A 27,108-nucleotide genomic window follows, 5' to 3' on the forward strand; every position below is an offset into this window, starting at 1 on the left:
CTATATGCATGTTTTTCAACGTCTGTCCAAGCTTAAAGAAAGTGTGTGGGTCCTTTTAAATTACATATATCAGATGTTTTATCATGTCATCCCCTCTAATTCTGAGGATATTCTGCACATTTTAGAGTAATACCATGATAATGCAGAACTCAAGTGCTTTTGTTTTTCTGGAATTGCACATTACAATAAGTGATTTGCATAAGAAATGATTTGCATTCTAAATGTAGATGATTTAAGGATAGTGGCTGCACTAAGAATGTCAAGCTAGAATTCTACTCTTATCTCTTAGTTACCTTCACATTTGGTAATATACTATAGATTATAACTGCTTTAAGACTAAAAATGTTAACTTTTAGAAAGTAATGTTCTAGACTGTTCAATAAAATGCACAAAATTGTAAAACGCATTTTATTGTCAAAGGTTGAGAATTTTAAAATCAGACTTAAACATTTTAAATGTAACCTGTTTAAAATTGATTAAAATTGCATTTTTCCCTTGAGTAAGATTGCTTCCATAAGTGGTTAGTTTAAAACAATGTAAATAAATAAAACAAACCAACAGCAACAGTGAATAAAACTTAAATTTCAACGATTTCTGTCATTTGCAAAAGATGATAAATCTCCAGTGACGTGCAGAAAAAACAAATTTCAGGTCATGGCAACTTTGAAAAACTATTAATTGCATAACATTTAGAGAAGCTGTATTTTACTTAATATTTGCTATAACTAAAAGGAACTCCTTGGCATAAACCTTTTAAATTATTGGAGACAAAAAAAATAGTGATTCTGTGCCTTTAATTTCCCTTTCTGAGCAAGGGAAGGCTGCACACCACTGACAGGCTCACTTGTTCCCGTCTTTAATGTGCAATCTGTTTTCTCCAGCGGAGGGCACTCAGTGTATCACAAACTCAAGCATTAGCACCAACAAGCTCTGAGCATCATCAGTCTCTGGAAAGCCTTCTGAATTAGACAAGGGCTGCCTCTCAGCACAGCTACAAAACACTTTAAACCTGACCAGCTAAATGGATAAACCTAGCCTGCATAGCTTTTAAACTGGGGTCTCATACAGCACAGGAGGCCTACTTGATTCAAGAACTGAAAATCCAGAGGATGAATTGCTTTATCTGGGAATGGCAAAAGCCAGCACAATAAGGAATGCCAGGTATTCTGAAGATTTTCTTTTTTTCCTCTCTTTTTACAGAGAAGTTGGTTACCTCCGAGATGGGCTGTAGCTCTTTTGCACAGATTGCCAATTACTGCTGATGGGTCTCTGGTGAATTACACAATGGTCCTCAGAGCCTAGAGGCCCTCCCCGCTCCCTATCCCCCCAACGGCTTCCTTTTCCCTGCCCCCCCCAACCATCCCACCCTGTGCTGATTTTTTTATATATAAATGTATATATAGATATGTATTTTTTTTTTTTTTTTGCCTGTCCTCTCGGGGAAGTTTGTATGGGGCTACTAGCTCACATGCGGGATCAGAATGGTGTGAATGACAGCCGCACTGTGTCATGAAGGTGGTGGTGGTTTCTGCACAACAGACCAAATAAGAAGAAAGCTGAGAGAGGGGGGAAACGTTTTTGGATGACAAAGGATGGGTAAGTGAACTTTTGTTGTTTCCTTCTGAGCAAAGCTGATCCTCTTGGCTTCCTATCCTCAGTCGTGGCATTAGCAGATAAAAGACGGGGAAACAGGCAAAGAGCAGCAGCCTTTGAGTTTGCCAGTTGATTCACTATAGTTGCTATTATATTTTTAGATCATTTTCCTTTTTGCAGTGTTTTTATTTTAATCTATAAATGCACAACACGAACTTAAACAGACTCTAGAGAAACATCTTTAAGACTGTTTCTACTGTCTGCGTATGCACAGCTTGGGAATTGAGAATGAGATAAATACTGTGTTTGCTTCTATTTCTTGATAATATTAACGAGGCTCGTGTTTCTGGTAGCTGTCAGGATGACTATTAACACTTTGCTGCGTGTATGTAGGGGTGGGGTCCTTACTTTATCAGAGGTTGCACAAGGGCTTGTTTTATCTTTGAAGCTGGATCCTGAACACAGCTTCCGAATTTCCAGCAGTCATTTGCCAGTCTTATTTTTTCAAGTGTGACTGGCTTTTCCCCCCCTCCTTTCTCCTGTCTGGGAGAGCTGGAATGTATTTCAATGAGTCTGTAGCTGGCAAGAGGACAGAGAGCAAGATCGGGTTTTAAATTAAAAAAAAAAAGAAAAACTTAACCGTTTGAGAAGATGAGTTTTAGATTAGGGATTTGGTTGATTGCCTCTTGGTTAAAAATTTAAAAATTTAAGGAAAAAAAAAGAAACTGCAACACATGGTAGTTGTTTCTTTTTTTTTCTCCATTGAGAAATAATAAATCTACTGTTGACAGAGGAAAGAAGTACCTTAACATGCAATGACTTGGAAGTGCAGTGTAAGTGCCAATAGATTGTAACTTTGCAGGCTTTCTGAAGTTAATGGAGGTAGGGGAGAAAAAAGTCAGATCAGGGTGATGTAGAGAAAAATAGTAGTTGGTTGCTTCTTTCCTTGTTTATCCTTCAAATTTGCAAAAACAACTCTATTTAAAATAATGACAAAGTAATACTACACAATATTATTTTGCTTTTTAGACAAATAATAAGAATTTTGATAGTCTTAATTTTGGAGTGTTCTCTGTTATGAGTATTTAGATGTCTTAGCTCCTGTATCGTTGGGCAGGGAGCCACAGTATGCTATAATCTATGCTTATTAACAACTTGAGAGCACCTCGTACTGTTATTAGTCTTCATCCAATGCTTCATTGGCTGCCTATACCAGTCTCAATGCTGTTTTTTCAGATCTCACATATTGCGATCCTATTATGCAATAAGTACACAATTTCAGGCAGGGCAAACTTGGGTTACCTTGACATCTTACTGAAGCTCTTTTGCCAAATCACAGCCTGTTTGCTCAACTGGGAAAGACGTACAAGTACCAGGTTTACTAAGTCACATTTTTGCCCTTACAGGAGCACATAGTACACTTCCTTTTGGTACTGTTGTTCAATACAGTGGTTAGCCAAATATTATTGTTACTAAAATGTCAGCATTCAGTGGTGAGAAAGGCTCTGTGCTTTTCAATGTTGAAATAAGTAGGAACTCCTGAAACTCGAAAAGGCTTTTCTTAGTTCTATGGGACTGTGGTGATTTGAAGATCAACGAAGAAAAAGTGAAACCTAAGCAGCAAACATGCAACACTGAAGAAAATAATGCTCGAAATGTTAATGCATTTTCTTTAAATCAACTGTCCCATTCCTACACTAGAGGAAATGCCCCTGTTATTGGTAAACCGACGGTGATTTATTTTAATAGCTTCACAATGTGCATCTGTCTTTTTTTTAATATCGTAGGTTTCCATTTAATTACGCAGCTGAAAGGCATGAGTGTGGTGCTGGTGCTACTTCCTACACTGCTGCTTGTTATGCTCACGGGGGCTCAGAGAGCTTGCCCAAAGAACTGCAGATGTGATGGCAAAATTGTGTACTGTGAGTCTCATGCTTTCGCAGATATCCCTGAGAACATTTCTGGAGGGTCACAAGGCTTATCATTAAGGTTCAACAGCATTCAGAAGCTCAAATCCAATCAGTTTGCCGGCCTTAACCAGCTTATATGGCTTTATCTTGACCATAATTACATTAGCTCAGTGGATGAAGATGCATTTCAAGGGATCCGTAGACTGAAAGAATTAATTCTAAGCTCCAACAAAATTACTTATCTGCACAATAAAACATTTCACCCAGTTCCCAATCTCCGCAATCTGGACCTCTCCTACAATAAGCTTCAGACACTGCAATCTGAACAATTTAAAGGCCTTCGGAAACTCATCATTTTGCACTTGAGATCTAACTCACTAAAGACTGTGCCCATAAGAGTCTTTCAAGACTGTCGGAATCTTGATTTTTTGGATTTGGGTTACAATCGTCTTCGAAGCTTGTCCCGAAATGCATTTGCTGGCCTCTTGAAGTTAAAGGAGCTCCACTTGGAGCACAACCAGTTTTCCAAGATCAACTTTGCTCATTTTCCACGTCTCTTCAACCTGCGCTCAATTTACTTACAATGGAACAGGATTCGCTCCATTAGCCAAGGTTTGACATGGACTTGGAGTTCCTTACACAACTTGGATTTATCAGGGAATGACATCCAAGGAATTGAGCCGGGCACATTTAAATGCCTCCCCAATTTACAAAAATTGAATTTGGATTCCAACAAGCTCACCAACATCTCACAGGAAACTGTCAATGCGTGGATATCATTAATATCCATCACCTTGTCTGGAAATATGTGGGAATGCAGTCGGAGCATTTGTCCTTTATTTTATTGGCTTAAGAATTTCAAAGGAAATAAGGAAAGCACCATGATATGTGCGGGACCTAAGCACATCCAGGGTGAAAAGGTTAGTGATGCAGTGGAAACATACAATATCTGTTCTGAAGTCCAGGTGGTCAACACAGAAAGATCACACCTGGTGCCCCAAACTCCCCAGAAACCTCTGATTATCCCTAGACCTACCATCTTCAAACCTGACGTCACCCAATCCACCTTTGAAACACCAAGCCCTTCCCCAGGGTTTCAGATTCCTGGCACAGAGCAAGAGTATGAGCATGTTTCATTTCACAAAATTATTGCCGGGAGTGTGGCTCTCTTTCTCTCAGTGGCCATGATCCTCTTGGTGATCTATGTGTCTTGGAAACGCTACCCAGCCAGCATGAAACAACTCCAGCAACATTCTCTTATGAAAAGGCGGCGGAAAAAGGCCAGAGAGTCTGAAAGACAAATGAATTCCCCTTTACAGGAGTATTATGTGGACTACAAGCCTACAAACTCTGAGACCATGGATATATCGGTTAATGGATCTGGGCCCTGCACATATACCATCTCTGGCTCCAGGGAATGTGAGGTATGAACCATGATCCTCCTAAAAGCATTTCTACTGCGGGGAAGGAGAGGTAAATGTTTGAAGCCCTAGAGGTGTCTCTAATCACTAGAAAGATTAATGACCCTTTTGCTTTTGGGTTTTGCTCAGTGTGAAAGGTTACTTAATTAAATTACAACCACCAGGAAATTGACTGCTTTTTTTTTTTTTTTTAAATGGTTGAAACTTGAAGGAAGTTCATTCAAGGATAAATTGGAATAAAGCACTATGTTAAAACATCTGCTTTTTAACAATTTGTATACAGGGGTTGGACTTAAAAACACACATACAAACAAAACTCTTTTCATTCTGAAATTTCTGTCTGGTTCTTGGTGTTTGACTTTTGTAATGGAGTAAAGAAGAGGGGCCAGCTTAATTTAAAAATAAAGTGAGTTTACCAAAATTCCAGAAGGTAAAGAAGATTTAAACCAAAGAGCAATTTTCCCAAGGGTTGATTTTGTTGTAAATTTTTAGTTTTAATGAAAGCATGCAACAGGGATCTCACACCCGTGTTACTTGCCATTTAGTTATTATACCAGCAAAGAGAATGTCAGAGGCCTACTGTGTAATTGTATCAGGCTCCCAAGGCTACTTTCTTTTTTTTTTTTCCTTCTTTCCTACTTTCTTTCACTCCTTCCTTCCTTCTTTTTTCTTCCTTCCTTTTTTTTTGTTTGTTTTTTAATTACTGGGATATAGATCCGATTTCAAAGGTTTTTATGCACTGGCTATTTGTGTTTAATCAGAATGAAACTTCAATTCCATGCTTTGGCTTTGTCCCTGGTAACTAAAATCAGGTCACAATTTTGTGGATGATTTAGCAATAACAAAATGGCAGTCATAACAGGGACTGTTTGTCTGTATTGCTGTCATCCCCAAAAGAAATGATATGTACTCTTGTTAAACTTATTCAAAAGTAAGTGATACAAATATTTATAAATAAAAGGAGAGAGGTTTGAGTTCTGGGTATCCTCCCTTTCTGTAACAGCCTCAAATAAAGGTGTACCTTCCATGTTATATTATTTTTGTTTTTATAAGAATAAATTTGGACCCGGTTTCTGATTATTTAATTTTAAAGATCACTTACAGGATCACGTTAGTGAGCAGACAAATAGTCACAAATTTCAAACTTGTCAATAAGTAATACTGGATGTAAATTGTTCTTTTCTTGGTAATGTTGATCATTATGTGCAAAGACTGACTACCAAGGCCTTGTTGCTGGAAGAAACTAGTGAAGAGAGGTTAAATTCTGACAATATAATGGTTTAGTATCTGATTTTAGATGATTACTCTTTCAAAAGACAGTTTTAATGAGTACTTAAAGATGTTGCCCTTTCTAATGCTAGTTAACAGTTGGAAAAGATAATTTGCTCTTTGATAGTATATACTCCAATTTTTCCATAGTCCTAACTACAAATGCTAATGAAAATGTTTTCAGACAAAGCACTGAATTTGAAATAATCTCTAACTCAGTACAATTTGGACTATTGAACTGTTCTTCAAAGAGTTCATTTTCTCCTTTTTTGTGTATCATTGAAAATAAGAGAAGTAATCCCAGATAATAAATTCCTAAAAGGAAACTGTATAAGCAATTGCCCTTAAAAATTAAAGAGAATAAAAGATTTTCTATAAAAGTCTAACAAGGCTTGATGTTTTTATTGCAGGCCCACAATTATACAATATACTTGAATATTAGTAACACAAGTTCATCCTATTTTATTCTGGGTTCTCCTTATATTTTGTGATCCTCTTAAATGCTGGTAACATAAAAAGAAAAGAAAAATCTAGATGCATTAATTCATTTTCTCTTGACTTTTGGAGTAGAATGCTGACTTTTATTTTTAAGAATCACCAAGAAGAAAGAAACATTCTTAAAGAACCAGGACTTAAGAACTGGGGTTCTAAAACTTTTCCAGCGATCTTAAATTTCACAGATTATTCCGTCAAAAACCCTAGGCATTACCATGATAGAAACAAGTTTAAAAGATGGTTCATTTAATTAAAACGTGTGTTTAAAAACACATTTTGATATTGTATGTGTTATATAGATTGACATTTAATGTCATGAAATTGCACTAGTATTGTTGGAAATAAATGTGTTGTTAAGGCATTAAATAATGAAGAATGTAATTAAATATTGTAATAATTCTGTTGAGTCAAAATGGAATCCTTACTAAAGTAGCTCAAACTTTCTGTGCCCTAAAACATGGACATTAGTAGGCTATACATTTAAGATCATATGTCCATTTAGGATGAGGAGGGGGTGCTATAAAACTATATTTAAATGAATTTCAACTTGTTTTAAAACAAAAGCGTACAAAAACAAACGTTGCAGGGGTCACCCCATTTTTTGACAGAATGTTTGCTGTATTCCAGTTATAGGTAGATATAAACAGTGAGGAAAAGCAAACTCTTAGAAATTGTTATAGGGAAAACCCTAATTACTTCTTACTTCTTTGTCACTCGGAGTAAAATTTCTCCTGTTGAGAAATATCCCTTTGGACAAAATCTCTCTACAACATAGAGCCAAGAGAGGGCAGTGATTTGCCCAACTTTACAATGTTTTTGGAATAGTAGAAGTATGCTGAATTTTAGCCTGGCATTGTTTTCATAAGTCTCATATATCACTAGTTTAGCAGAGAACCATTAATATATTTATAAGACATTTTTGTGAGGTAGGTTTTTTTAAAAAAAATATTAAAAACACCAAACTCTACCCAATAAAGCCATAAATATTTAATTGGAAAACTTAGCACCAAATGCTAATTTTCTAAGATAGTGCCTTGTAGAAATAAAAATTGCATTAAATTAAAAACTCTACTTTCCACCTAACTTTATATTCAGTTACCATGACCTAAATATGGTTACAATATCCATTTTGCTTGTTTCTTTTAAAAGGATTTTTTTAATTGAGATTATTAGATTGGTGTTTGTGAGCCTCCATACAAATATAGCATGCAATTTTCAAATTAAATAATTTTCTCTATGTTTTGCAAGTTTTAATTCTGAAAAGTCCGTGTGCACATACCATACTGATAAAATGAGGGATAATATTTTAATAATTTGGGTAGTAAAAATTGTTCATATCTGTAAAAGAGAAATAGAGTAGATAGTTATGAGTAATTAATATGAATTATAGCACAAGTATAAGGGATACATACATCTCAGTCATCATACTTTGAGTGGATCAGTGTGCTTGGTTGAACTGAATCATTTACTGAGTACATACATCCTCAGTATGTACGCAGACAAGAGAATTTAAAGCCAAAAGGATACAGCTTTTCCTAAAACAGTAAGGTGTTACTATATAGAGAGAAAATGCAAATATTTACTTTCAAAAACAGCTTGTGAAGCTTGGCATAATGTTATCTCATTAAAAAATATGACCAGGGATATAAAGTTGCTTCATTCTGTATATCAAATTTTTCCTTCAAAATTGTAAAGAAAAAAGTTTTGAATATCTAGTTCTTCTAGGATTTGTTTTATCAACTGAAAGTAGCAACGACCTTTATGTATTAGCCAATGTGAACACAGGACAAGAAAGAACATTTGTAGTTTGGTTCGTACATTAAAAAATTTAAATTGGTGAAAATTTAAAATGAATGAATGTAGTCTCTAAAGAGACTCCATCCAAAATGTTTCAATAGTTAAGTAATTGAAATATAAAGTTTAATGATCCCATAGTGCTAACAGTGCTGCTATAAGGAAAATGGCAGTAAAGGTGACAATATAGGTGTGTATTTTCCAAATATTTAATATTTTCATTACTTTCTTCAAAATTGAGCAAAGTTTTAAAAATATACTGGTTTTCAGTTCAGGTTATGTAATTTCTTTCATTGTTATGCAGTGGGTGGTATAAACCATTTCTAACAACTTTTATTTATGGACTATGTTAGGTCAGGTTCAAACAATTGGTATAAAGTAGACTACTAACTTCTTTTCACACTTTAGATATTGATATTCTTCAGTGTGCTAAGTGAATTTCCAAGGACTACTAAGCGTAATGTATATATAAAGAGGATTCTAAGGAAAGCAGACCCAGTTACCTTGAGTTTAATTAACAGTTTATCAACATAAAGCTATAGAAAACAAACTTTATTTAGGTGGCTGACTACAACTGTGTCATGGTACAATGTTATGATTGAAACTGTATTTGTATATTTAAATAGGATGTGTGTGTGTTTGTATGTGAGTTTATCCATGTATGTATGTCTGTATATATATGTGTGTGTGTGTGTTTGTGTGTGTGTATATATATAAAGACAAAATGTAAACATATTTCCATCAGAATTAATGTCCATCAAAATTAATTAAATATTTTTATGACAATTTAAATTATTAGTAACAAATATTTTGGGTTAAAATCACCAAGATTTTTTAGTTAGGAATATGGTCCTTAAGGTAAATGTATTATCATATCTGAAAAATTATAGGTATCATCAGGCATGGTGGCTCATGCCTGTAATCTCAGTAATTTGGGAGGCCAAGGTGGGCGGATTACTTGAGATCAAGAGTTTTAGACCAGTCTGACCAACATGGTGAAAACCTGTCTCTACTGAAAATACAAAAATTAGCAGGTCATGGTGGCGCACAGCTATAATCTCAGTTACTAGGGAGGTTGAGGCAAGAGAATCGCTTGAACCCGGGAGGCAGAGGTTGCAGTGCAAGATTGCACTACTGCAGTCCTGCCTGGGCAACAGAACAAGACTCCATCTCAAAATAAACAAATAAACAAAATATAAATTATAAGTATCTTACATCTATATAGTCTAAAGTTCTTTTTCAAAAAACAAAATTTAACATAGTCAAGTCTGTATTTATACTACATATTGCCATTTTTTGTGTTGCTTTAGACTTGTCACTTCATTTCTCAGTGACGCATCTCTCAAATGAGTGACTCAGCTAGCACAGTGTTTCCCAACACAAAGCAATTCTCAGATTAGCACAAAGTTTGTAAAATCTCTGTGGTCATTCCCAGAACTAAAAAAGCAGGAAGAGCTATGGAGAAAAAGACTGAGCTACTTACATTCATTTGTCAATGAGAAAAGAAAGAACTTCTTCAGTTACTAAAAACTGGGGTGCCCAGATGAGCAGCCATACAATTTCTTTATGCTTGAGGGGAAAATATGTAACCCACACATACAAACATGTGAGCACATGAGTGCACACTCCCACACACATATATGTCTTTGAAATTCTGCTAAGTAACTAGATATTTTGAAAGCACTTAAAACTATGTCTGCTTTTTTAAAAATTGATTGTCTGAATTAGGTCCAATTAAAATCTATTTGTGAATAGAGTTTTCATTAGAATTCACAAATGGTAGTGGTGAAGAGTGACAGCTGCCAAAAAAAGACCGACATAGCTAATTTAGGAAAGATTTTAAACTGACAATAAATGACCCATTTTTTTTTCTAGAATTAGCTGGTATTAGCATCTCACGGACAAGGTTTTCATAAATGATTGCTCTTGAAGACTCCCAGCTGAGAAGTCTATGGTCTTAGGAATGTGTAGCTTTTGACACACCCCAGTAATATCCACAGGATACCAGAATTTCCTTCTTGAGACTTTTCTGTGTTTATAAAATGTAATCATCCCAAGTTCTTCTCAGGAATTGCATTTAGAGATAGTTTGATGCTTTAGGAGTTGCTCAGTAATATTTTCACTGGGGACTTGGTGACTCATCTGAATTTTCATGTCTCTAGAGTTTCATGATTCACTAAATCAAAGTGAAGCAGAAGCAACCTGTATATCACTAGACACTGAGAGTTTTGAAAAACTAGTATGTCTTTTGATCAGTGAAAAGCATGAAGTGATGTTGAATATGTTTTAAAAATTAAAATTGCTTTTTATAGTACCAGAAGAACCATCATTCATTGAGTCAGTTTAATAAAATCTCAATATTCATGAAAGGAAAAATAAATTACAGGGCTATTTTTCTCATGCACTCCATAAGCCATTAAAATTGTAACTGTAAGGTAGGAAAGGTTGAGAAAAAAAGCACAATATTTCCTAAGGTATCAAAACAATTGGCTTTTTAAATAAATATCTGTTAGAAGCTGCTAGACATGTGCAAAGACTATGTATTTAAACTCTTGCTAAGGAGTTTAAAAATAATGCTTTCACTGCCAAGAGAAATTAAAATCTAAACAAACATAACCACGGAAAATTAGTCCTTTACAAGGGAGGCCAGGTAATACGGTACACCTGTAGTCCCAGCTACTTGTGAGGCTACCGTAGGAAGATTGCTGAAGGCCAAAGTTCGAGGCTGTCCTGAGCTATGTTTGAGCCTATGAATAGCCTCTGTGCTCCAACCTGGGCAAAACTGAGATGTTGTCTCTTGAACATACAAATAAAAATATATGGAAGCTAAGACCTTAAGTTTACTTACATAAGGTTTGTAAACATAGATTTGGGGAATGAAATGACAGAAAAGTCATTTGATTTAAGGTCATATAGTTTGACCTTAAGTCAAATCTATACATTATAATATTGTAAACATAAGTTTGGGGAATGAAATGACAGCAAAGCTGATACATATTAATAAAATATTTAAAAATGGCAAAAATGTAAGAAATTCAGAAAGAAATATGAAGAAGCATAATTAAAAGGAAAACCCTGAACACAAACATTAAAATATTAGTATATTTTCTTTCCATGTACAGACAATAGTAATAAATACCATAACCTTATTAGGTATTTGGTTAAAATAAATGAACAAGTTTGCTTAAAATAAGTTAGCAAACTTGCTTAAAATAAGTTAGCAAATGTGCTTAAAATAAATAAGCAAATTTGCTTTAAAAAGCAAATATATAACTCAATAAGGTTATGGCATTTAGCATTATTGTTTGTACATGGAAATAAAATATACTAATATTTTAATGTTATATAAATGATATGAAATATAAATATCAAAGTAACTTTGAAATATTTCATTTAAACAGCTATATACAATTAAACACTCATGTATCTTCTATAAATATTTCTAAAATACTAACATGTATATTGAATACAGACAGTATTGCTTTTGAATACAGACGGATAATTGCTTTTTAATAAACACAGTTCTGTACTAACTTATCCAGTTTATATGAATTGTCTCAAAAGTAACTATTTGTGGAAGATACATAACAAGGAATTTAATGACAGAAAAGTAATTTTTTAAATTTCCTCTCTCATTGCCTCAATTTGGTATGATTGTTTTCCAAATTTGGGGATGTCTGTACACCATAACTTGTAAGGTATGTTGTCTTCTTTACCTAGTTTTCCATCTCTTTGTTTACTGAATTCAGACCTCAGAGAAAAGTGGAAAAACATAATCATTAAATCTAGCAAGAAGAATCATTTTTTCCATTTTGTTTCTTTTTAAACACAAATTCTTCTAGTGGAAGTAAATAAGGTATAGTAAACATTTTGATGCAGGTTTTAAAATAAAATGGTCCGACGTAGAGTAACTATAATGTCAAAACTTATGACACTTATAATTTTTACTTTTACCTACATTTTCATGGTTCAGATCTTCAAATATCATTGATTTAAAAATTAAAAAGTGAGTTAATTTTTAACAAAGCAGACTAAGATAAACATGGATGAGTTGTTTAAGAGAATTCACTATATTTTTAAGATCTAAATAAGCAATATATGCTTCAGAATAGGAATATATAGAGTTATGATTTGATTCCATTTGGGCTAAATTTTTTAACGTAAAGCAAAATTACATAGACACTAATTTTGGAGTAGCAAATAATATAGAAAAAAATGCCTGCAAATGTTCTTTTATTTTGGAAGGACAATGCTACTTAATTCGTATTCACTGTATATTTTTACTTTTAAAGTATAACAATTGCTGTTTAGTTGCCTTCTCTTAAAATAAAATGCCATTAGGCAAAGCCTTGAAATTGTGATGATTTTATTGAGACAAACAGAAACAGTCTTTGGGTATAAATTCTATATTTGCATTTCACTTCTTCCCTCCTTCCTGAGGCCATATTTACTGAAACATACGTTCTTTCACTTGCTCTTGAAGATCTAAATATTTGAGGTGTTACATTATTAAAAGTTGATTTCTTGTTTCCTTTAACTGACTCATATTAAATAAATTTATTTTCAAATGACACCTTAAAAATATTGTTTGTTTGTTTCATCATAAATTTCATCATGGTGCATTCATTTCACTATTAAGTGCTTTGATATTTAAAATTGTAAATTGATACCACTCTTGTTAATTGTTTCTAATAAGACTTAAAGAAACAATGGAAATATACATTAATTAGGTTTGAGTCTTTTTTAGTATGGTCACCATAGATGAAAAAATGATATTTTCTTCTCTGTTTATAGACCTGTAAAAGTAATAGCAGAGAAGTCAGCCTTGAAGTACTTTAGGTTGATGGTCAAACCACAACATGGACAAATATTGCCTTGGTCCAGTGGTTAGATCAAGGGGTGAAAAAGAGGTCTTAGATTTGAAGCGGACTCACTTTACTTCTCTAATATTGGACAAGTAAATATCTATCTGACCTTTCTGTGATATAATTTTTTCATCTATTGAACTAGGATAATAACTTTCCAAGTAACTTGTTGAAATGATTAATGAGGTACTATTCAAAAACCACTCTGAACTCCTCCATAAAAAGCTTCAGTGTAAATATGAATGATTATTAAACATAAGCCCTACTGTTTACTGAAAAATGCAAAATACAATGTAGCTGTATTATTTTCATTGTTATTATTAGTTATAATGATGGTTATAATACTCCCTGATGTAGAAACAAGTGTTGTGGTTACATTTTTACTAAAGTGAATAATAAACATGACCTTTCCGTCCCTTGTCTGAGCTGTAATTTAGTTTGGGTACCACAGCTGGCAATATTTAATAATACCCAGGATTTGTAAAATACTCCCTTGACCGAACATTTTATTCACTTTGCAAAGAAAGCAGCATTTATAATTATTTTGTTGTTACTATGTCTAAAGAAGAAAGGAGTTAGAGAAACAACTTATAAATTCCCGATCTTATCAGATATCATACTTCAGTTCATTTTAATAGGCAGAAACAGTTTGTTTGTTTGTTTGTTTTTGGCTTTTTTTTTTGATAGAGAGTCTCACTCTGTTGCCCAGGCTGGAGTGCAATTGTGCCATCTGAGCTCACTGCAACCTCCACCTCCCGGGTTCAAGCGATTCTCCTGCCTCAGCCTCCTGAGTAGCTGGGATTACAGGCATGTGCTACCATGCCTGGCTAATTTTTGTATTTGTAGTAGAGACAGGGTTTCACCATGTTGGCCAGGCTGGTCTTGAACTCCTGACCTCAGGCGATCTGCCCTCCCTGGCCTCCCAAAGTGCTGGGATTACAGGCATGAGCCGCTGTGGCCCAGCCTTAGAAAGTTTTTTCATTCCCCAGGTGTTTATGCATCACACATCACAAGTGGGAGTTTTCAACAATACATTAAATATTCCTTTTGAATTCAGAAGTTAGTAAGTGATTTAAAGAAGAATTGATATTGCTCTAGTGCGTATATATGTGTGTTATATATAATTTAATAATTTGTGTATAAGTATTTATATTGGTTAAGTATAAGCTCTTATATTTGTAGAAATATGTATTGCATCATTCTTATTATTGTCCCCATAGTGTAATATATTTTAAACTGAAACACATTTCTTTCTAAGTTTTTCAGTGGACTATTTCTCATGATATGATTGTGTGCTATGAAATAAAAGAGGGCACCACTGACAAAAAACAAACCCCATAAAGACAAAAAAGACAAAATAATAATGTTACATTTGCTTGAGAAAACAAATGATTTTCTTTGTGATTCGTAAAGCATAATTATTCCAATGAGGGGATTCGGCCAGTGATTGAGTATGTGTATTCTGATTATGTCCTATGGAACTAGGGAAATAACACGGCTTGGGTTCTCACTGTGAGATGGATCTGGGCTAAAATTCCATTAATCACTTGTCCTCCACGAGCCCTTACTCTGACTGGAGGATCACAGGGATGTTTTGGATCTCCAAGAATTCGTGTCACTTCAGAGTTTGTATCGAGTAATCCCCAAAAGCCTGATTACTTCACATTCCCCAGTACACAGTCACCTTAGAAAATAGTTATAGATCTCGCTGGAGAAGGCTGGGGGAAAGTTTAATACTATACATTTTTCATAGTATAGCAGGGTCCTTCCTCAAGGGGACCTGTCTGCCTTTTCATTCAGTGGATTCTGGGTCTGTACACTGGCTCAAGTCTGGGAATTGATTATGGGATCATGACTATTTTGGTGATTCAAATCAGACTTCTGTTCACTTGAGCTAGAACTCTTCCACTTATGCAGATCAAGTACGAATTTAATGGATTTCTACGTACTTCTCTTCTAGGGACACCATGATCCACTAGTCAGCACCATAGATCTTTTTTGAGTCAGGGTATTCTGATCACGGCTTTGACTTTGCTGTCATCATGGTAACCATGCTCACCTTGTCTTCGGTGATTAAGTTCTGACACCAGGTGTATGCCACTCTGGAATTCCATTTTGTTCATTGCTCTTAGGGATTCCAATTTGATAGTAGCTGTTTGCTCTGTAACTTCTGAACCACAGAGAACAAATATTCTCAACCACTTTTTCCTCTCACCTTTGGGACGTGGCGTGTGGTATTCTAATTAGAATTTCTTTTCTTTTTTCCTTTTTTCAATTTCTGAGAAATGTTACTTAGATGTCAATCTTGTAACTTGAGAGGTAAGGGAATTTAAAATTTATATATAAATTTTTATCTTTTGCAAATCATAATCTCTTTGGTTATCTGACAACTCACAGTGTGGCTTTTCCCAAATGACTGGAGGATAAGAGATGATTTAAAATCAGCATTCCAATGTGTTGCCCCTTCACCTTTGGTATAACATCTTCCTTTGGAATGTGTATATGATTCTCCAACAAAACACGAAGATTGACAAGGAATCCTTGGGCTAGAAAGAAGATAGCATTCCTTCTCTTTCCCATTGAGTTTTTTACTAAAAAATTATTGAAACAGATTACATAATTAATTATGTAAGCAAATATATGATTTTATCCTACAATGTTTGACTATTTCTACTCTACTTATACTAAACGATTAGAAAGATACAGGTTATTCTGAGATATGAACAAGTATAATTTTGTAGATTAACATGATACATTGTAATTTCCATTATTTTCTAGTTATAAAGTAAATGAATGCTTTTTTAGAAAATATTGAAAACATAAAGTTATCTATAAAATTAATCGAAATAATTATCAACAAGCCCCACTATGCAGAGGTAATACTTTAAAAATTCTGGCACATAAATTCTATCATATGCACACGTATGTGACTGTGACTATTAGAGAAAATTAATTTCACATTAGAAACTGTATGTATATGATTGCATAGTATTACTTTGAAGTTCACATTTTATTATGAATAGGAATGCTTTTGAAAACATAATTTTTGAAAGTATATTCCTAAGATGTGTCACCTTTTACTTATGCCTCCCTTTTTTGTTGGACATTCGCGATGGTTCATTTCACCGTCACAAAAATGTCTTAAATTACCTCATCATGTTGATAGATTCCTACAAAAGAAAATAAGTGGCCAGAAAGAATAAACAATGTAATCTACTTAACACATTGCCAAAATTGCTCTCTCAAAAACATGTAACTTTTTATGTTTTTTATCTTACCACGTGCATTGTGTAAGAGTTCCCATTTTTCCACGTATACCCCTAACATTATTTATTATCTCTTTGTTAGCAATTTGACAGGTTTTTTTTAGCATTTAATATTTACATGTTTGACGTTAGTGTGGTAGAACCTTTTTTTCGCATTTTGTGTTACTGGGTTTCTTATTTTGAAATGTGGAATATAAACAGTCTTTGAAGTCAACAATAATAACATTATTCATTATGTTTTCTTACATTGCTTTTACTTTAAAAATGCCTTTCTCATCCTGTGTATACTAAATATTTACTATGTTTTAATAATTTCCTCCATAGGTTTATTTTTACATTTAATTCTTAATCTAAAACATACTTTAGCGTATCCATGTAAAATAGAGAACTAACTCTTTTTTTGCTGCTAAAATATTATAATTCTCTCTGGATATTTTAATTAATACTAACATAAAATTCTAATATATACAGGTCATTTTTGTGCTTTCTATATTCCACTCAAGGATTCACTCTTTATTACAATGTAAGAATCATATTTTCAAACGCTATTATAGTTTACAATATATTTTAAGTTTTATAAATAAGTATTCTTGCTCCAACCACTAAATTCCACATCTACTAAAAAAGAAACGTCATGGTTTTTCTTTGTCATTTCTATTTGAAATGAGATTTTTGTGTCGTTCTCTCTTCCCTGAACACACATATTTGGTATTTTGACTAGAATTATGTGAATCTATGAATCAATTTGGAAATAATTGAAATCTCTACATTTTTCAAAAGGAAATATTGTAAAAAATATTGTCATAGAGCTCGATTTATATCATTCCTTTCTATGTCCCCTTTAAAGATGTGTTCATTTGATTCATTTTAAAATTCTAATACAGATATGATAATGCATATATATGTATGTCCATATTTATAGGCATCAATATTTTGATTCTATCCATTCATTTTAGTAGAATAATTTTTTTAAATTTTTAGTTCAAAAATAATTTTGCAAAACACAATGTTTATCTTCTCTTTTTAAATAGTTACATTTCTTATTTATTATACTTCTACATATTAAGAGGAGATCTTCTAGAATACCATTAAATGACTATGGTGATTTGGAGCAATTTTTTTGTTTCTAACTTTAATTTGACTGCTGTATTTTGGTCCACTTCATTGATTTATTCAACAAAAATATGTTGTGTATCTATACTAGCATGTGGTAACACTGGACTCAGTGCTATTTTTAAACTAGGAAAACACTGTTTTTTAGCAAAATCTTATTTATCACAATTATCATGTAGTCTCATTTATAAAAATTAACAATTATTAGGACAGACACTAAATTTACCAAATGAATTTTTAGCTTTTTTTTTTTTTTTTTTTTTGGTGAGGAATATCTTTTTTCCTATACTTTGGTTTTTGATTTTATGAATTTTATATATATTGTTTCATAATATTAAATGTTATTTGTATTTCTGGAATAAATTATGGTTGTTCTTTCATTATATTCTTTTCCATATCAGCTCATATTGAGCTTACTTTGATTTGTAATTTATAATTATCTCTTAAATAAAGAGATCTCAATATTATATTCTTTATTAGTTGAGTTATATTTAATAATTTATCTTTTTCTAGCTCTAAAATCATTAAAATAATATAGAAATTGTTTTCACTTGAAATGTATAAAATATTCATGAAAATTTGCCTTCGTAGAACCCCTTTTGGATGTAATGCTGAGAAAAAATTATAAATTTTATTCAGATTTTTCTTTTATGTCTTTGAAGCAGAATGTTAAACTATAGTTTCCTACAAAATCCACATTTCTTTGAAAATTCAGCATGTATAACAAATTGTTTATGTAATAATTATCCTTAAACATCTTCTGTAGTCATATATTTGTTCATTCAATTACTATAGACTACTGTACTACCAAGTATAAATAAGGGATGTCAGCTCCTTGAGTCTGTATTCTTATAAACAGAATAAAATTGTTAGATCATTAGATGTAATTTTTCCTTAAGATTGTAAATGCCTCAAAGTTCTGTTTTGTTAATTGATTCTTGTTTATAATGGCTAAAGATCTACAGATTTATTGATTTTTTTCAAAGAACTAGTGGAGAATTACCTTCAAATTAAAGGAAATTACATCAATGTTCTACTTCCCAGGGTATAATACTGCCAATGTCTGAATGATTCCTCCACCAATACTCTTTGACATTAAGTAATTTTACCTTATCAGTTACCTTTCACTTTTTTATGTAGTCAAATTATTTCTTTTATCTGGATCAGAGGGCAGCAAACTATTTCTGCAAATAATAAGACAGTCAATATTTTAGACTTTATGGGCCATATGGTCGATGTGACAACTACTTTGTCACTATAGTACAAAAAGCTATAGAAAATATGTAAAGGATGAGTACATCTGTGTCCCATTAAAACCTATTTACAAAAAATGGTGGCAGGCTGGATTTAGCTCATGTGTTAGTTTGCTGATCTGAATCTATATCATTTTTATAGGCTTTTAAACATACTTGAGTATTACCACTCAAGAAAGGAAGAGAGACAGAGAGAGAGGATTTTCTTATAACTTTAAATTCTTTGCTGTTACTGCTCTATATTATACTTCCCTTTCATAGAAAATCTTTACAAAAGATTCCACCCCAGTCTACTTTTCTCCATCAATCGCTAAGTTCTTCAACCTACTATCATGTGTCATTAGAGCCCACTATGCCATCCAAACAGCTCTTGCTAAGCTTGCCACTGACTTCATTATCACCAAATTTTATAATTTTTTAAAAATTATTTGCTTTACTTTGATATCTCAATAATATTTAACAGTTGTCCTTTTTTCTTTCTTTAAATGTTTTCCTCCCTTGACTTCTATACTGGGTTCATTCATTTTTCATTTAATCATGCACCTTTTCCATATCTTTGTAAGCTCAAATTCCTCTACCTGAGTTTTATGTTTTTCTTATGGCTACATCCTTATGGTATTCTCTTATTCCATCATATCCTCTCTCTGTCTCTCTCTCTCACCCTCTTTTTCTGATCTCATTTACACACATAGAATACACTACCATTTATTCACTAAAAATAAACATGTTATTTCTCTGTTGCTTGACCTCTTCTCTGAGTTCCCCACATGTATAAATACATGCCAGCTTCTTATTTGACACCTGAATTCAGATATCTGAGACATCTTAAGCTCATTTCCAAAAGTAAGCCAAGATCTTTCCTCCACATGTTTTTCTTCCTGGTATTTCTTGTTTTGTGAATGAAGCTATCCCTCTTGGCAAGTCACAATGTCAGGAATTCTCTTTAAACCCATCCTCACCCTCATACTCCATAAGCAATCTATCTTGGAGTCTTATTGATTTTACCTCCTAAGTAAATCTCAAATTCATTCATGTCTCTCCGTCTTTACTAGTGACAATTTTTGTCCTATTTAGTCTCCTTAATTCAACTCTTGTTCCACTGAATTTCTTTCTCTACTACAGGCAAGGTGCAGCTTCCAAAACAAAAGTGGATCATGTTACATCCTCCATTATTTATTTAAAGCAATTTAGTGGAGTCCTATTGTTGATAGAATGAGAACTAGAATAAGAACCAAAATATAAGATAAAAAAAAAACCTGAATGACCTGGCCCTGCCTTCACAGATTTTCATTTTACACTCTCTTTGCTCTGCAATCTCCATTCATGGATGACTCTACTCTTGGCACTGGCTTTATTTTGTTTTCCTTTTATTTGCATTCTTTCTCCTTTGACAATGTGTTGATGTATGTCTGGCCCTAGATTACTATTCACCTCCATATAATGAATTCCCATTCACCAGCTCCTCAGGAAGCCATTGCAGAAATCCTTGTATAGTCTAACCACCTTGTTTTACTCTTGCTCATTCATCTAATACTCTACATGAGATGTACCCAAGTTGAGATTATCCCTTCTTTTTCATAATGATTTGATTAATGTCTGCCAATCCACTTGATCTCATTTACCCAGCAGAAGGTAACATATGACTTTTTTTGTTGGACTTTATAATTCCAGTGCATCACTCCATGTCTTCTATACAATAAAAGCTTAATAAATACTTACTGAAAGAATAAATAATTACATTCCCAAATTTTACTTTTTAAAAAATGTTCTGCGTTTTAAAGATAATTATATATCTTCTTTGAAAAGCTTCTTTATAAATTTTTATTTCACAATATTGAAAAATGTATATCACTAAAGTTCAAAGCTATAGATTAACTTTACCGTATACAGTTTTATGTGGCCCAGTTTTTTAATATAAATTTTTTCTCTCATACTTTTGTTCATTAATATGCCATTTTATTACATGTTTATGTTCAAAATGATAAAATACATAAGAGCAAAAATTTTTAAAATTTATATAACTTTTATGATCTTTTTTCTAAAACAATTGTGTATGCATTTTTATTACACAAAAATAATAATGTAAGCAAATTGCTTATAATCTGCCATTTTTGCTTACTCTCTTGTGAACATGTTTATATGTCAGTAAGCATTCGTCTACACATATTTTTAGTTAGTGAATAATATTAATTTGTTTTACATGGGTTCCAATTCTGTTTTGGTAGTGTTTTCAACATTTTCAGGATAAGCAAATTTAGGACAATAATGTTTGCACTTATGTCATTTCCGATATACTTAATGATTAACAATTTTATAGTGATATTTCAATTTATTTTCTCATCTCAACATTTAAATTTTTTTGCAATGATTTGTTCTAATTGAGATCAAATGATATTTTATTGTTCTATTAATATTCACCACCACTGTGACTACTAGTGACACGTGCAATTTCTTATGTTTGACATTTGTATATTTTAATTTCTGCATTTTATGTTCATTTTCTTTGCCTGTTCATAATTTTATTAACTTATAATAGGTTTTAAGTAGTTTATTAATCCTTTAGCTTCTACAAACATTGCAAATTGTTCAGAGCTTGCCATTCGGCTTTTAATTATTTTAGGTAGGATTTGATTGTATGATTAGAAAATTAAATTCATTTATATATAAATTATTCTATATTTTATTTTATTGTTTCTGCCTTTATTGTATGGTACAAAGATTCTCTCAAGAAAATAGTAAATAACTATTCACTTTATTTTCTTCTAATAGTCCCATGCTTTTTATTTGAATTAATTCAACTAACTTTTTATTGTCAAACATTTTACCTAGTTCCCCAATTTCATGTCATTTAATTACAACCTCAAAATTTTATATGTAAAGTATAAATCATTAAGTAGTTACTTATGGATACATACATTAACATTTTATGCATTATATTTATATGTTATGCGTATGGACTGTGTATTCATATATATGTTTTCATATATACAAATATATATGAAAACACCTGTGTTTCTATTAAAATTTTTATTTTGCTGGTGCTTTTGGCATACTGCTTAGTTAATCTAAAAGATTAAATTATGTTTAATTATTCTTGTTTAAAAATATATTTGGGGTATTATTTTCATCCAGTTTCTATATTTAGTTATAAAATGATATATATACATATATAAAATTATATATAATTATATTGATAAGAGTGGTTCTTTCCCACTATCTTGTTTTCTATTTCCTTTTATCCTCTCCAGAACCATATTCTAGAAATAAATCATTGTTAACTGTCTGTTCTGTTTTCTTCTGGATATTTTCTGTACTTATATGAATGAATATTTTCTTCTTAAAAAATATTATACTAGCTATACTGATCTAAATTCTGTTTGTATGCTTCTGGAACTATCTGTTTCACTCAATATATCTTGGACATTTTCTCATTACAGTAAATAAAGATCTACCTCTTTGTTTTTAATTTATTAAAATGATTCTCTAGTGGTAGACAAGTGAGATGTTTAGGATATTGAGATGAACTTTAGAATTATTATGTCAGTACCCTAATAAAGTGTCTTTGATACATTTAATTGGAATTGCGTTATTTTTTTAAATAATATGGAGTGAATGATTATCTTTTAAATTCTAAATTTTTCATTTTGAGATACGATAAGGCTCTATTTACTTATGTTGATTTTTATTTATAAGTCAAGTGTGCAGGAGAATACTACAATATTATGCAAACAGGAGAAAATTTATTTTTAAATATATTATAGATTATTTTATGATTTTTGTTTCTAACATGAATATAATAAGTTTTCTTTTGAAATATTTTCTGATTTTTGATCTTCTGTAATACAGTTTTTTTTGTTTGTATGGTTGTGTGTTTAATGCACTTATTACAACCAGAAACAATATGCCAAATATTAATTCCAATTGTGCTATTTTTAGCTTAATAAATAATACATTTTTATTTTTTTCCATTATTCCCTGAACACCATCCATTGTTTAAATTCACATTATTTTTTAAATCAAACTTCTGAAATGATGTTGATTAATTAGGAAGCTGTGAGAATGCTCAACAACTTTCTCCTCTCTCACCTCCACAATAATTCTGAGGAGGAAAAGCATTACTGTGGGTGATTTGGTCCAAGAACATGGAGCATTCAAAGTGATGGAAGAGTGTTTACAACTGATAGCAAGACTCTTCTGCAGGAAGAGACTGCAGTAAAGTGGCCTGGCAGCTATACTCAATTAAGAGTGTCTTTATCCTGGGGAAGTAGACTTAGACATGCTGCTCTAAGCTATAAAAGAAGTATCACTTTTTTTTTCTTTGGTATCTCCTATTGGGCTCCACTAGATCTTATAATTTCTGGAATGACAAGAACAAGAAAGTTAAAGTAACAATATGCTTTAAGGGCAAATTTTTAGGAAAGTGCCATGGGTTGCATTTAATCAAGCCTAGGCAAACTCATATGCCTTCCAGGGAAGGAGAGGTAAGTAACATAGATGGTACACAAAGCAGCATATATAAATAAAGATTATTAACTTGCAGGGAATATGGAAACTTATAGCTTGCATAATGTCTGTGAAAGCATTCAAAATTTTAACACTATGCTGGACAAATAAAATAGGCTTAGTCATAAGCTTTTTTGTGGTTCATCGAGTTAGAGTGACTGACTCTGGGCTTTAAATAATTGACAGCAGTCTTTATGATTCACATGTTGTTCATTTCAGTTTAGCAAAGATGGAGTGAGGAACTAAAATCATTGCAGAACTAGGCAGCTAATGAAGCTTATTTTGAATTCTTTATTCCTGTCATGCCTTAATATCTTTGCATCTCAGAGACAAGATTAACACCTGGTGTAGCTGGGCAGGGTCAGGTAAGTGCGTAGAGAACCGGGACCAGGACAATGTGACCTCAGGAACTTATAATGCTAAGGCAGTTCTTCTTCCCATTGACACGTTTCTGGACAAAACCAAACAAACAAATGAACAAAACTCCTGAAGTAGGAAAGCATCTATTAAAGGTTTTAAAGTATTGACATTTCAGACCAGGTAATTGGTGGGGGCTGAGGTCTGTCCTGAGCACTGTGGTAAACATGCCTGGCCTCTATTCATAGATACCAATATCAGTGTCCACATGCCAATCGTGACAACCAACAGTGTCTCCAGATATTGCCAATTAACGCTCTGGGGAAGCAAAAGCAAAATCACCCATGGTTGAGGATTATTAATGTAGTACCTAAAACCTGATCTTGGAGAGGCTAAAAATACATTTCTACAGCCAAGGAAGGTTTACTTGCAATCCTGAAACTTCAGGAGTTGGATGTCATATGTAGACAGCAAGGAGTAATCTATGTAGAGATTTGTAGGTATCTCTAAAGTAAACTGACACAAACTTCTAAATTGAGAGAATTTCTGTGTGCAGGCATTTAACAAAGTTGCATTAGGATTTTGTTGATGACATGGATGATATGCTTCCCATGTTGAGCTTGAAGGACTGACAGGTTAGCAGACAAAACAATAATAGTCCTGTTACAGGATGGGAAAAATAGTTTGTTGCCGCAATAGTAGTACTATAGGCTTAAAGATTTTTGGATATGGTGAGGCAATGTTAGGAGTAAGTAAGTACATGGTAGAGAAAATACACTATCCCACAGGGTCTCTGAGTAATTGGGTTTGGGAAACACATATAGCACCCACCAGGCCCAAGAATATTTAATGTTTAGTTAGGCATCAGTGAATTTAGGACTATTACTTTGCTTGTTTGCCTATTGTATGTATGAGAAGGGAAGAGATCCTAATAAGAGAGTGTCTGAACTCAGTTTAACAATGGGAGCCCTGCAAAGAAAGATTCAAGGGAGAAACTGAAAAGCAAATAAATGGTTTTGAACACACCAAATGAAAATGTGCAGGAGGAAACTAGCCTCAGGGAAAAAATTTGGAGTCTGGCAGAGGCACTTCTGTAATTTTCTACAATCGCTAAAAAGACAGTTTTTTAGATGACATGCTCTACTAGAGGAAGCAATTTTCACGGATGGTAGAATTTTCCTCTATTATATGGGAGAGATATGGTTAAACTCTTGATGAAAGATTTCTTCCAATTGAGTTTAAGGCTCACAGGTAATGAAATCTGAACAAATCTGAACAAATGCCATAGACTGACATGGAGAGGCTGAAATTAAAAAGAAAATAATATTTTTTTCTTCTCTCTTCAGAAACATTTTGAAGTTGAAAAGACCTGGGCTTAAACACTAGCCCTGCCAAGTTTAGTTCTTGGATCACGGGCAGAATATGTAGCTATGCCAATCTGTATTTATATCTATAAGATAATCATTCTCTTATTACTTTGTAAGATGATATGGAGACATCACAACATCACATAGTATAGGGCATTACATAGCCTGACACATAGTGAGTGCTCTTAACACATGGTAGCTGTTATTGTAATACTGTTATTCTGCTTGTAATGTCCTAACTCAGATATCACAATTTTTGGTGGTGACTATTACTGGTATCAGCAACTTGAGCCTAGAATAGAATGTGTGGTATGATTTTTGGATATACTATTATATAGGATAAGTAAGATTATATATTATAATTATATACATGTATAATTATATACAAATCCATATATACACAGATATATGTGTGTATGCATGTATGTATGTATCCATGCATACATATATGTACATAGTATAGTGGGTGTGTGTGTGAATATAGATGTAGATGTGGACTTAATATTTGTCTTCTTTAATTCTTGAAACTAGAAAAGTGTGGCATAAGGGAGATGTGGAAGAAGATTCTTATTGTAGAGTCCCATAAAACAATAGCAAAACCACAACCAGAACTTAAAGGAAATTTGTATCAGTATATTCCTATATTAGAAAGAAAAAGTATCTCCAACCCTTGACCTTAGCTTCTATCTTGATAAACTAAAAAAAAAAAAGAGCAAATCAAACACAAAGTAAGCAGAAAAATAATTAATAAAATTCACAGTTGAAATCAACAAATTAAAAAGCAGAAAAACAATAAAGAAAATTAATGAAACTAAAAGCTGATTCTTTAAGAAAAGCAATACAGTTGATAAAATTCTAGTCAGATTGATTGGCAAAAAAATGAGCAAACATACAAATTACCAATATCAGAAATAAGAGAGGTAAGATCACCACAAATCCTAAATATATTAAAAACATAGTAAGAGAATATAATAAACATCTTTTTGCAGATTACTTTGATACCTTAGGTGTAATTTACACATTTTTAAAATACATAAGCTATCAAAATTTACTCAAAAAGAAATAGATAACCTGAAGATCCCTATGTCTATTTTAAAAATTAAGTGTGTACTTACAAACTTACCCACACATAAAAATCTAGGTGTAGGTGGCAACACTAGTTAATTCTACCAAACATTGAATAAAGAAATAATGCAAATTCTATATAAGTTGAAGTGGCTTGAAAAAAAATTGAAGATGAGGAAACACATTCCAACTCATTCAAGAAAGCCATCACTACATCATTATAATGATGCAAAAGCAGACAAAATATAAGAAACAAAACTACAGGCAAGTACACTTTGTAAACATTTGTGTACAATTCTATACACATTTTATCAGTCATACCCCAAAACCATTACCAAATCAACTGCATACCAGGAATGCCAGGTCAGTATAGCCTCCAAATATTAGTCAATGTAATTCATTATATAATTAACATAAAATCATCTCAGTACATGCAGACAAAGCATTTGAGAAAATTTAACATATAATTCTAATAATAATTCAGCAAAACAGGAATAGCAGGGAACTTCTTCAACCTGCTAAAAAAACCTTCTGTGAAAAGTTGATTACTAACATCATACAGAATGAGGACAAAAGAATGTTTTCACCCTAAGATTAGGAACAAGACAAAAGTATCTATTCTCACCACTCTATTTGACATTATACAATAGTTCTAGCAAGTGCAATAATTCAAGAAAAAGAAATAAAAGGCATAGAGATTAGAGAAAAATGTAAAACAATCTGTGATAAAGCCATCTATGTGGAAAATGTAACTGAATCTGTTAAGAAAGCTACTAAAATATGTGAGTTTAGCAAGTTTATAGAGTACAAGAATATTACACAAAAATCAACTACATA

General features: G+C 32.6%; 1 protein-coding gene across 3 annotated transcripts in view; it reads left to right on the forward strand.

The window, feature by feature from the left end:
* Positions 1–890: 890 nt before the first annotated feature.
* LRRTM4 (leucine rich repeat transmembrane neuronal 4) overlaps positions 891–27,108 on the forward strand; it is an 801,709-nt gene continuing 775,491 nt past the window's right edge. Inside the window, exons 1-3 of one of the 3 annotated variants that reach the window (XM_063713249.1) lie at positions 891–1,161; positions 1,446–1,596; positions 3,381–4,927. In XM_063713249.1, coding sequence (XP_063569319.1) covers positions 1,593–1,596; positions 3,381–4,927 — 1,551 coding nt within the window. In that variant the 5' untranslated portion in view covers positions 891–1,161; positions 1,446–1,592. 3 annotated transcript variants of the gene reach the window in all.

Source organism: Pongo abelii, chromosome 12 (genome assembly GCF_028885655.2).
Source record: "Pongo abelii isolate AG06213 chromosome 12, NHGRI_mPonAbe1-v2.0_pri, whole genome shotgun sequence".
NCBI classification, from domain to species: Eukaryota; Metazoa; Chordata; class Mammalia; order Primates; family Hominidae; genus Pongo; species Pongo abelii.